The sequence below is a fragment of the Mus pahari genome, chromosome 15, assembly GCF_900095145.1.
Source record: "Mus pahari chromosome 15, PAHARI_EIJ_v1.1, whole genome shotgun sequence".
NCBI lineage: Eukaryota > Metazoa > Chordata > Mammalia > Rodentia > Muridae > Mus > Mus pahari.
The window spans coordinates 68,811,412-68,824,400 of record NC_034604.1 but is presented as its reverse complement, the minus strand read 5'-3'; the positions used below and the strand labels follow the sequence as shown (position 1 = coordinate 68,824,400).

General features: G+C 49.6%; 1 protein-coding gene across 4 annotated transcripts in view; it reads left to right on the top strand.

Annotated features, from left to right (window-relative positions):
- Nucleotides 1–12,989, top strand: part of Ctif (cap binding complex dependent translation initiation factor) — a 266,258-nt gene that overhangs the window by 53,850 nt on the left and 199,419 nt on the right. For 3 of the 4 annotated variants that reach the window (XM_029546899.1, XM_021214567.2, XM_029546901.1), the window contains exon 2: nt 7,008–7,216. In XM_029546899.1, the coding sequence (XP_029402759.1) occupies nt 7,037–7,216 (180 nt within the window). In that variant the 5' untranslated portion in view covers nt 7,008–7,036. Of the gene's footprint in view, nt 1–4,778; nt 4,852–7,007; nt 7,217–12,989 lie in introns of those variants that run through there. The other variant, XM_029546900.1, reaches the window with a different exon arrangement.

Genomic DNA, 12,989 nt, shown 5'->3' with positions numbered 1-12,989 from the left:
ACTATAGCAAGAGGCATCTGCGCATCCTCTGGCAAGTGGTTTTACCTGCAGGGTCTGATCCCTTCATCCGCACAGGGCGACCTGTGAGGCTGTATTCTCGTAGTGCCGCTAGAGCCTTGCATCCTGAATTTTAGGAACAAGCACAGTGTGGAGGTAGTGCCCAAGACCACCTCCCTCCCCAGGAGATAGTTCCCTCAGCCCACTGAGGTCCTGCTCTGTGCAAGCTCTCCTTGTGCACCGCATGGACCATAAGAGGGGAGTTTACATCTTATGACTACCTAGCCAAAGGGTCAGGATGGAGCCTCCAGCTATTCCACTACGCCAGGGGGTGAGGCGGGATATCTGAATAGGTGGGAGTGATAGGTCAGCTTCTCTGATCTTGGGTAGTCTAAGGGCAGTTAGTCCTCTGCCGCCAGCAGCAGCCTGAGAACTGGCTAGAAACATAGACTCCCACCAGACATGTTGGTACATGCCCGTAACCCCAACATTTGGGAGACAGAGGCAAGAGGATCAGGAGTTCAAGACCAACCTGGGGTCTGTAGTGTGTCTGTTTCAAGGAAAAACAACCTCAGAATGTGCTCTCTAGCTTCAATCTACTGAGTCAGGTTCATATTGTAACAAGATGATGGGGACTCTGTGCCCATTGAGTTTTGGGGAGCACCCAGTCTATCTGCTAGGCTTCCCTTCTCTTTTGGTCCTGCCCATTCCCAGAAATGCGTCATGATGGACAAGTGTGACAAAAGTTCTAGAAGCACAGGGTATATGCAGGTGCTTCACATTCTTTAATCCTGTGATCATGGCTCCAGGCATTTGTTTTAAAACAGACCAGCATTCTGAATAACACCCTATCCAATGTGTCTTAGTCAGGGTTTCTATTCCTGCACAAACATCATGACCAAGAAGCAGTTGGGGAGGAAAGGGTTTATTCGGCTTACATTTCCATACTGCTGTTGATCACCAAAGGATGCAGGACTGGAACTCAAGCAGGTCAGAAAGCAGGAGCTGATGCAGAGGCCATGGAGGGATGTTCTTTACTGGCTTGCTTCCCCTAGCTTGCTCAGCCTGCTCTCTTATAGAATCCAAGACTACCAGCCCAGAGATGGCACCACCCACAAGAGGACCTCCCCCCTTGATCACCAATTGAAAAAAAAAAATGCCTTGCAGCTGGATCTCATGGAGGCATTTCCCCAACTGAAGCTCCTTTCTCTGTGATAACTCCAGCTTGTGTCAAGTTGATACAAAATTAACCAGTACACAATGTTAGGGTAACAAAGGGTTAAAGTGGGGTTGGTAAAGTGGGGGGGAGGGGAGTACCCATTCAGAGGATGATAGATGTCCTACCTCCTGCTGCAGTAAATGTCTCTGGTTTTGAAGTCCCACCTCCACTGCTGTGTTTCTGAACTTTCCCACTTCTCAGGGGTTGGGGAACCTGAGGTTTCTGTTCACTCAGGCCGCCACTGAACCATCCTATGTGCCTCTGGCACACATGAATATATTGAATCATCGGGCCAATGCCAACTATAGCAACCAGACAATAGGGACCAAGAATTGATTGCCTGGGAAATTGTATTTTCTACAGAGTCATCGTGAGGGGTTAGAGAACAGACCCAATGAGATGGCCTGGCAGAGAAAAGGTTCCCATGGCTGCCTCTAGACAGCTATGGGCATCTTCCCTCCCAGGCAGCCCAGCCTCTCTCTTCCCACAGGCTTTATGTATATCACACTGGCCTAGGTCTGCCTGGCAAGTCACAAAGAACTGTCATCCCGGCTGTATTCTGGATGAAACTATTCTAGCTGGCTCTGTGTGGTAGGGGATCCTGGGAACTAGCATGTAATAGCAACAGCTAGCACGTGTGTAACAGGGTCACCAGGAACAGACTTTGAGTAAGGAACCCAAGGGTATGTGTGGTGTTCTGTGGTACCAGGCCTTCTAGGAAGTGGTGTGGGCAAAGTTGGGACAGAGTCTTGGGTAGATATGATGACTGTTATTAACAAAAATGGCCCAGTGAGCCCATGTTGGATCCCCTGCCTTCAAAGTTCAGACATTACCCTGAGGCAGAGTTGACATCCTTTTGGGATCAAGCACAGACTGGAGAGCACCAACTTCTGAGCCTTGGAACATCAAGCAACCCCCCCCCTTCACTTCTAGGGTCCCTTGCAGCTCCCCTGGCTTCCCTTGCAGCTTGCCTGGGATCCCAAAAGGAGCTAAGTCCTTTGTTATTGCTCAAGCCAAAACTGAGCCAAGAAAGTAGACTTTGAGTTCTTTGTAGCTTCTTGTGTGAGGTCCAGCAACTCTGCTGGGTGGGTTAGATGCTGAAGTGGTTAGGGAATGAGCTTGAGGAAGTTAGGGGCCTAAAGATGGATGGATTCCTCAGGAATGACAGGTTTCCCAGCAGTCAAGCCTCTCCTGACCTGCAGGTCACCCAGCTCATCCCTGAGGGGGGAGGGGAAGGGGAATGCCTCTAATGCCTGTCTGTCCTTTAAAGGATTGGCTAAATTTACAGCACCTAATGCCTTTTGTCTCTGAGAGGGTTGAGGGTGGAAGGATAATGAAGGGTGGAGACTATCTTATTGTTTCTAGGCCCACAGGGTGCCCTGTGATGTGAGTGTTAACTTTGTCTCTAGGCTGATAGACTATGAGCCTCTGGGTTCAGAGCCAGGTAGAACCAGAGGGAAGAGGAAAGATAGGTAGGTACCTCAGTAGAAACCCCTATGCTTTGTGCTGTTTTTTTATGGAAGCTGCAGACAACACTGGGAGGCGGGGGGTGGGGGGTGGGGGGGGGAAAGAGGTTGGGTTGTGAGTGTCTGAAGGAGTGGACAGCAGTGTAGGGAGGGTATCTTTACATTAGAGGGTGGGTATTTTAAATTTATAATCTTAAGCAGTCAGGTACTGAGAGGCTATAGCTGCAGCATGTGTATGGCCCAGCTGGAATGTGGTCACAGCACACAGCCAGGGCTGTCTCTTCTCCCGGACAGACATAGGTGTGCCCTTGATCCTCTCTGGGAATTGCAAGGGTTCCTAACCCCTACTTCATGCTATGTCTGCTTCAGCTCCATCCTTGCCTGCAGCCTTAAGGTGTCTTTACAGCAAAATGCAGCTTTAGGGCTTTTTCTCCTATTGGCTTTTTGGTCCTCCTCATCCATCACCTGCCAGGGATTCACTGCAGAGACCAGCTTCTGGGAGGGGCATCCCTTCATGTTCTTTGCCTGAGTTGGGGGTCCTTGATTCCCTTCCATGCCCCCTTCTCTCTTTTTCCTACTTGTGTGGTCCTGGCCTTCTTGTTCACTTTGACTTTCTGTGAAGACCTGAACCCTCCTTCTCTGAGGCTCCAGCTCAGCCTGCTACCCAGCTACATAAGGTGTTCCCATCTCCCCTCCCTGTGACTTAGACGTTGAATTAGGAGCGAAAGCAGCGAAAAGAGGCACTCACTGTGGTGGGAGTGCCCTTCTGGCCTTGTAGGTGTGGGGGCACCTGCAGGTATGTGCCCCAAAGGGTTGAGTAAACATATTTACACACCCACATTCATAGCAGATTCTCCACAGCCAGATGTGAGAACGACCCACATGCCAGTTAATGGAGTAATAGATGGCCAGAGTAAATACACATGATAACTGACTGTAATACAGTATCTCACCAGCTATAGAAGTGCATGAGGTTCTGCCATGTGGTAGCATGAATGAACCTTGAGTGCACTGTGAAATAAACATTTATGTATGACTCCACATAAACAAAGTACCAAGAATAAATAAGTCATAGAGCCAGAAAGAAGGTAAATTATAACCAGGGCCCAGGCCTGAGCCTTGGGAATGAAATATTAACGTGCAGAGGATGAAGGGCTTTCCATTTGGGATAATGAAAAGTTTCAGAAACGGAAATGGGTAGTAGCCATAGTTATATAATATTGTGGCCATACTTAAAGCTATTGAGTATATTTGAAAAAAAATGTCCTATGTATATTTTAAATGCAGTGGACGAGTAGCTGATGGACAGGGAATAGGAGATTGCAGCGTGAGAGCAGGGAGAAAGACCTGCCTGGTGTATGCTTGGGATCTTGTTGCTTTGGGGGTGAGTTTCCCAGGAGTGACTTCAGTAGACAACAAGGATGATATCTCTGTAAACTGTGTTTCTGAGGAGAAAGGACAAGGCAGGATGCAAGAGAGGCCTACTGCAGGTCTGCTCGCTTGTAAGCAACTGGGGCTCAATCTGCTTAAGGCCTACTGAATGGTCACAAAAGCTGCCATCTCGGGATTGTCATCAAAGGCCAAAAGGTAGAGCTCTGTTCCCTGTGAGGTGCTGGACCCTTCCACTTCCAGGTCACAGGACTCAGGTGGGTCCTATAGGTGTCTACAGTCTGAACAGCCCCAAGCAGGTGACGCCTGATGCCAGGTACTGTCAGCTGTGCCTGGAACAGATTGGACAGCAGCAACTGGGATAATAGGGGACAAAAAGGAGCATGTGGATAAATAGGTGTCCAGGAATGAATGAATGAATGAATGAATGAATGAATGAATGAATGAAAATGACTAAATAGGTGCCCATGGAATCGTCCTTTTTTTCCCCCCTCTGAAAACTAAAGTATTGCAGGATCCAGTTGAATCACGATTCTTTGCCTTATCTCAGTGAGCCAGGTGGGATCATTTCCATGTCTGGTTTCCTCACAGGACATGTGTTCATGACACTCATGTGCCTAGAGAGCCCAGTAGAGGGGCCCACAGGCTGCCACAGCAGGCCAACCCTACACTCCATTCTGGGGACTCTATGACAAGTTCATGCAAAGGCCCAGTTCTGGATGTGCCTAGAAGCTCTGGATAAGAGCTGAAGTCTTCAAGGAATGACGGACACAGCATTAGGTATGGTGTCTCCTCTGCAGTCTCCTCTGGATGGTGGCCCTTTGGTTCCCCTCCAGCTCAGGCCACCTGAACAGGGCCAGGCCCTGAACTTGAGTGCATTGCCCTTCCCCAGGCTATAACCAGGCAGGGAATAAAATGCACATTTACATTATCTCACCCCTAGAATCAACTGCTCAATGGGAGGGCAGGGGGATAGAAAACTGAGATGTATCCTGAGGACCCACACAAGCTATTTGCAAGTAAGAAGAAGGATGACAGGTTATGGGGGTATAGACACAGACACACCAACCCCTGTGAACATGGGTATGCTACTTGGCCTCTCTGAGACCATCGTTTCCCTTCCAAGTAGTCTGGTTATGTGAATTTCATAATATTGGGAAGATGCTGTGCATGGGGATGGGGCATCCATGCTGAGAAGTCTGCCTCAGCCTGTGACACAGGTGCAGTAAACATTCACATTGCTATTATTAGGAATCTCATAGTCATGCCTGAAGCCATGGCTGGGTGATCCCTTTGCCTGCTAGACCACCATTAAGCCAGAAGTTGGAAAGACCCCAGCTGGCACCTAGGTCACTGCTGCAGCATTCCATAAGTGGAAGAGGGTCTAGGTTTGGAAAGTAAGGATTGAAAGAGTTCGGGCAGCAGGCAAGCACCCCACCCTACCCCACCCCACCCCTTGTAGCCCCTCCCCCCTCCACCTCCCCCACTACCACCACCACCATCTTCCTACTGCTGTATGAAGAATTACCACCCGCTTTGGGTCTTGTAGCAGTGCCTTCTGTTATCCCACAGTTCTGTAAGTCAGGAGCCTGCCACCCAGCAGGTACATACACACACACACACACACACACACACACACACGCACACACACACACAAACTGTCCCAGTGCTTCAGTACTATAGCTGAACACTCCACTGATTCTTGGTTATTAGCAACCAAGCACTCGCTGGTGATCCAGAAGAGCGCTCGAGAATGTCAGTGTCGACACCAGTCCTCCCACTGAGTGCTCAGGGCCTCGCCTCTCTTACCCTGAGCATCTTCAGATGGCCTATGAGGCGTCTGCGTCTGCATCTGCGTCTGCATCTGCTCTTCAGACCTGCTTTGTTATTGTGCAAAGGGGGGGGGGCGGGTCTGGAGAAAGTCCAGGTAGTTGTGCTGATGAAATGTGCTGATTGTTCAAGTTGCATGGCACTTTCCTTGGGGGTCATGGGTCCCCAGGTGGTGAAAGGGACATAAGACAAGCTTTAACATCCTTTACCATCAAGCTTGGAGTCCCCCCATCCCTGCAAGGTGGGGAGCCTGGAAGGGAGGGGTTCTGGCTTTTCAGATAATGGATGAAGTGTGACTATCGGGGACAGTGGGTGGCAGAAGGCAGTGGTGGGTTTGCACTCCTATAGACTGGGGTGACAATTTTGTTTGAAGACTCTAGAGTTCATCCCAGGTCATGTCCATCAGGTTGAACTCGAGAGTGGGCCGGAGGGCTTCTGGGATGGTTAAACTCTTCTGGAAAGCGAGGCAGTACGTGTGGCCCAGCCACAGTCATGTAGATAACCTGCCATGTTTTAGCATTCCATCAGTAAAAGGCACCCCTGTTCCTATAGACCAGTGTAGCACATCTCCACAGCAAGGTTATAGAATTCTGCTGATAACCTGAGGCCCACAGGCCACAGCTATATATGCAACAGTCTGGTGACCAGAGGGGAAGAACCTGTATGGGAGGCATTTTCTGAAAGGATTGTCCCCCTTAAGGATGTTTCTATCTGGGATGTTCCAATTCCTAGATCAGGGAGGGTGTCTATTTTGCTCTGTGTGGATTTAAAGTCAGGATTTTAAGTCAAGCTGGACAGTAAAGCTTGGGTGCTGGTCTAGATTTACCATCTGCTCTCCTAGGCAACAAGCACTAACCCAGGTACCGCACAAGTCAGTGTGCTAGGCAGTTAGATAAGTTACCTGTGCCTCCCTCTGGCCTCAGTTTCCCTCTCATAGTGGGAACCCAGCATATTATTTATGCTAAAGATCAGCCAGTATCCCACTAATGTTTCTGGCAATTGGGAGACCAAATTGTTTCTGAGAGGGATGCGTATTTCTCAAGTGGGGCGTCGTCCTGACCTCCAGCAGCATCTCACCGAGGCTGTCTGTCTGTCCTCTTCCTCAGCCGCCGGCCCCGGTCCCTGAGCCGGAGGGATGGAGAACTCCTCAGCAGCTTCGGCCTCCTCTGAGGCGGGAAGCAGCCGCTCCCAGGAGATCGAGGAGCTGGAGCGCTTCATTGACAGCTACGTGCTGGAGTACCAGGTGCAGGGGCTGCTGACCGACAAGACAGAGGGTGACGGCGAGAGCCAGAGGACACAGTCCCATATCTCCCAGGTGAACACTGGTCCAGGCCCAAGGGCTTCTCGAATTCAAAGGCACGGTACTAGGGACCTTAATTCTGACTGTGCTGTTATCATTTCTCCTCACGCTGCTGTGGCATGGTGATCTCACCTGACACAGCATCCAGAGTCCTGGAGGAGAGGTGTAGAGATCCATCCAGGAAGCCTTGACCTCTGCTGAGCACCCTTGACCTTTGAACCCATCTCTGGGACCCAACCAGACCAATGTCTCTTAGCATACGTTGATTAACCACTACCGTTTGCTGGGTACTACTCTGTGTCCTCTGCGAGCTTATATTCTAGAGCAGCTCTGGAGATCAAAGCTACCCATCACGCATGTCTTTGGGGAACTGTGACCTGTGACTCTGATTTCAACTACAGACTCTTGTTGGGAGCCTAAGAAATGTGTATTCTGTATTGCTCTACAGGGTGTTGTATGCCTCTGCACTTACGTATGTGAGGCATTCAGAGAAGAACCGCAGGGTGTTCTCACCCCCCGGGTCAGTTTGTCTCAACTTGACCTTGCAGGGGAGGTGATCTTACTTGGAAAGTTGTGGGTTGTGATGGCTTTAGCACACATTGTTGCCCCACACAGTAGATCCCCAGTAGATCTTCCAAATTTGGATCTAGATGCCCACTTGACCTTGTGTGAAGCCCCCAATATCTGAGGCTCTTTTCTTTTCTTTTCCTTTCTTTTCTCTTTTCTTTTCTCTTCTTTTCTTTTCTTTTCTCTTTTCTTTCTCGGAGACAGGGTTTCTCTGTGTAGCCTTGACTGTCCTGGAACTTACTCAGTAGATCAGGTTGGCCTCCAACTCACAGAGATCCACCTGCCTCTGCCTCCCCAGTGCTTGAATTAAAGGCGTGCACTGCCACTGTCCAGAGAGTCTCAGTTGTCTTTTCTGTCAAATGGTATTGACCTGCCGCCTCAGGAAAGCTCCAATGTCAAGGAAGACAAGGACAGGTGCTGCCAAATGCTGAGGCGAGGAAGGGTCTTCTCTTCAGTCCGGGGTCAGCATACCAGGAGCACCTCTTGTAGTGCCTCCCCTTCAAGCCTGGGAATTCAAGTAAAGGATAAGCTACTTGGGATCCCTGCCTTAGAGAAAAGTCAAATGTAACCACCTAGCTCACTGCCCAGGAAGGAGGAAAATGTAGTCTTCCAGTGTCTTAGTCAGGATTTATATTCCTGCACAAAAAAAAAACATCATGACCAAGAATCAAGTTGGGATGGAAAGGGTTTATTCATCTTACACTTCTACATTGCTGTTCATGACCAAAGGAAGTCAGGATAGGAACTCACACAGGGTAGGAACTTGGAGGCAGGAGCTGATGCAGAGGCCATGGAGGAGTGCTGCTTACTGGCCTGCTTCCCCTGGTTTGCTCTCAGCCTGCTTTCTTAGAGAACCCAAGACAACCAGCCCAGAGATGGCACCACCCACAATGGGCCCTCTCTGATTGATCACTAATTGAGAAAATGCCTTATAGCTGGATCTCATGGAGGCATTTCCTCAAGGGAGGCTCCTTTCTCTGTGATAACTCCAGCCTGTGTCAAGTTGACACACAAACCCAGCCAGTACATCCAGCTTTTTAGAAACCAGAATGAAGCCCAACCCAGGAGTCAGCCTGGGACATCATTTTTTTTTTCAAAATTTTCTCCTTCATCTCCTTTTTAATATTCATTTATATATTTTATCTATATGGGTACACTGTCGCTGTCTTTAGACACACCAGAAGAGGGCATCAGATCCCATTACAGATGGTCATGAACCACCATGCGGTTGCTGGGACTTGAACTCGGGACCTCTGGAAGAGCAGGGGTCAGTGTTCCTAACTGCTGAGCCATCTCTGCAGCCCAGCCTGGGACATTCTTACGTAGCAGGAGTCCCCTGCCCCATCCCACTGGGCTCTGGGGGCAGAAGAGAATCCCCCGCAGTTTTCCTTAGAGTCCTTGATGTTCTAAAGCCACAAGTACGTGGGCTCCTAAGCATCTATCCTCTGAAGGACCTGGGAGATTTTGGAATTGGGGATGTGTAAAATCTCCACCTTCCTGGAACTTCTTCTCCGGTGCTGGTGACCGTCTCAGCTAGGAAGGCCAACACAAGCAACTGAGAAGCCTGCAGCAAGGGCTTGTTGGTTTATTTTTATTTGTTGAAGCAAAGTTTCAGGGTTTTTTCTTTTGTTTTTTTGCTTTGTACTATCAGATGGTTTAGTATTTAAGTGCAAGCACTGAGGGAGCTAGAGCATGCCCTTAAAGGGACAGAACACACCCCAGTGCCTGGGTGGGGACTTCTCAACATTGTTGCTAGTTTGGAAAATTAAAGGATGGTCAGGGTGAGGTCAGTAAATGGTAGGGAAGGGGATCAGGTAGTGGGTAAGGAGCTTGCATACCAAAGGTGGGCCCAGAAGCCAAGACTCAACCAGGAGATAGAATACTGGAGCAAGAGGAAGAAACTCGGGAGTCAGGAAGGAGGCTGTGTAGACAGGAGGCGCAGGGCTGAGCCTGGGTCAGGGGCCCCTGGATAGATGGGAGAGGAGGAGGGGGAGGGGGAGAGCTGGCTGGAAGGAAGCCAGGGCAGGAGCAATGCCAGGGTCCTGGAAGAAGCAGGGTTTAGGAAGTGGGGGGAGGATGGGTCACTTTAGGGACTGCTGCTGGTCTTGGATGAGGACAGCGTTCCTGACCGAGCAACTTGTGACAGTGGCTGGAGAGGCCGCAGCGGAGAGATGGATAAGGGTAGCAGAGGGACACCAGGCTTGTTACTGCTGCTTGGAGCTCAGCCGAAGGGGATGGTGATGTGGAGCCATTGTAGAGATGAAGGCCAAAGGAGCATAGCCGGGATAGTTAAAGGCCCGGGGAATGGTCCAGGGTGAGCGGAGTGGGCAGAGCACTGGATCTGTCCACCTCCCAGCAGCCCACCCTGCCACCACATATGCAGCATGACATCTGCCACAGAGCTATGGGAGACTTCCAGTGACTTTCAGCCACCACAGGGCTGCAGTAGAGTTAGGAAGATGGTCTCAGCCAAGGTTGAAATACAGTGGAGGGAAGTCAGAAGGAAGTTCAGGGAATGAGGATAGTGATGTAATTGGATCCCCAGGCAAGGGAGGGTGGAGTGGGCACCGAGGCAGGTAGGCAATGTGCTAATGCAGGGGTTCAACCTGGTGGTCTCAAGACCCCTTTCAGGGTCAAAGGACCCTTTCACAGGGGTCACCTAAGGCGATCAGAAAACACATATTTACATTGTGACTAGTAACAGTAGCAGAATTACAGTTATAAAGTAACAGGAGAAATAATTTTATGGTGGGGGGGTCACCACAACATGAGGAGCTATATTAAAGGGTCTGCACATTAGGAAGATTAAAAAGCCACTGCTCTAATGGATTGCAGGCCCTAGGGACTGAAACTTTGCTGGGGTTTTGGTACTAGAGAGAGTGGACTGGGAGTCCAAAAGAGACATCCAGGAGTAAAATGTGTGAAGTCGAAGATGGAGGGGTTGTAAGAACTCAGAGGAAGGGGATGAAGTGAGTCCAGAGGTCTGTGGGGTGAGGGAGAAGCCAGCACAGAGGCCAACAGCTCAGGATGCTGGGACAGTCTCCAGGATCTCCAAAAGCTCATGAAAGGAGGAATCCAGTAGTGTGACAATGGGGAGTGACCTGCTGATCTATAAAGGACTTCAAGATGGCAAGAGTGTGTCTGAGGGTGTGAATTGATTTGTACTGTTTCGTTTCGTAATTTAAACCACTTTCGTATCAAATTAGCAATATCATGACCTGGACTAGAGGTTGGGAGGGGGAGTGAGAAACATGAATAGGAAAATTCCTAAGGAAATTTAATCCATTTGGGTCATCTGGGGCAATTTCTTCACTTCATTGTGATGAAATGCCTGACGTCAGGACTTGAGAGGTGGCTCAGTGGGTAGAGTGCTTGCCACACACGGTAAGGACCTACCTGAGTTTAATCCTTAGAACCAGTGTAAAGCTGGGCACAGAGGCACAGATCTGTAATCCATGTACTCTTCCAGCTGTGTGAGAGAGGAGAGGAGAGAATCTGTGGAGCTCACAGGCTGGTAGCCTCCTGCACACAGTGGCTAGCAAGAAAAGAGAAAGGCGAGAGCAAGCACTTGAGGTTAGCCTCTGACCCCTGCGTTCACACGCACACATACACACTACCCCCACCATCACAACAGAGGGGGGGGAGGGAGGGAGGGAGGGAGAGAGAGAGAGAGAGAGAGAGAGAGAGAGAGAGAGAGAGAGAGAACATTTCTTCTTCTTTTTTTAATCTAGATAAAAAAATTTACCTCATGGTTTCAGAGGTTTTGGCCATCACTGAAGGCAGGGTAGGGAAGAACAGAGCAGTTCACATTGTGAGGGATAGGAGTAGAGCAGTAACAGAAACTGCCAGGGGCAAGATACACACACACACACACACACACACACACACACACAGCCACCACCACAGCAGCATGTCCACACTCACACATGTGAATATGTACACACACACAGCCACCACCACATGTAGGCCTCTTTCCTCCAACAGGCCCAAGGTGCTGCCACCTCCCAGCAGTGTGTGAGCAGAATCTGACTCCATCTGTGGACTCAGCCATTCATCTAGTCAGTGTTCTCATGACCTGTCTCTAGAAATCTCCTCACAGACACACCTGGATGTCGTCATCTTCTGCCCGTTTCTAAATCAAATCGATTTCAAAGGGAAGAAACGTTATACCGGGAAATAGCCTAAGCTGGTGTCCTTAGGCTAACACCTCAAGCTCTGTGGAACAGACAGAGGTGGGGGTGGGTGCACACAGACAGACGGACAGACAGATGGATAGACGGATGGATGAACAGAGGGAGGGAGGTCTGAGCAGGCAGTAGACCATCCACCGGCTAGCTCTGCACTTCTTCCTACTGCTGGCTTAGGCAGATCTCACAGACGTGGACGCCCGGATCTGAGATAGATCAGGCAGCCAGGCCTCTGCAGGGGCTTTCCATAGATGTTTATGGTTTGCAGTCGGAGGGAAACTGCCACTCCTGCCATTAGTGTGCATTCCTTAAACCTTCTGCATGCTCTGAGGTTTGATGGGAGCATGCAAGCACCTGGCCTGACTGCAGACTATCTGTAAGCTTCAGAGGACGAGAGACTTGCTCAGAGCGTCTCCCCTGCATCCATCACCCCCCAGAAGAGAGACAGAGGTGGCCGACTTTACTCAGGACCGAGACCAGACCCATCTTCCAGGGACATTTTTAAAATAATCCGCTATTGACACAACTTTGCAAGAAATAGTTCCGCTAAATCCACTGTGCTTGCTTTTATTTAATCTGATGACTGCTTTAAATGGAATTTAAAAAAAAAAACACAGACATACAAAGAATGTCTCTGTCTGCCTGTCTGTGGTGCTGTTTTGATATTTCTGAGGGAGAAAATTGCTAAGGTTCTTGGAAACCTTGAGAAAGTGTGAAGGCGTGGAGAATATTGTTCTTCTATCAGTGACGGGTGTCTTTGGAATCTGAGCAATGGCAGTGGACGCTGGGGAAGAAAATGCCTCATAAGGCCTGCACACGTGTGCCCCCTTCCCTGTCCCAGCGACACAAGAAAAGTGGGGGGAGGGGGTAAAGTGGATAGGTTGGTAGATGGGTACATGGATGGATCGGTAAGATGATAGGTAGGTAGGTAGGTAGATACATACATACATACATACATACATACATACATGATAGATTAGATAGATAGTGTCTTAGCGTTTCTATTCCTGCACAAACATCATGACCAAGAAGCA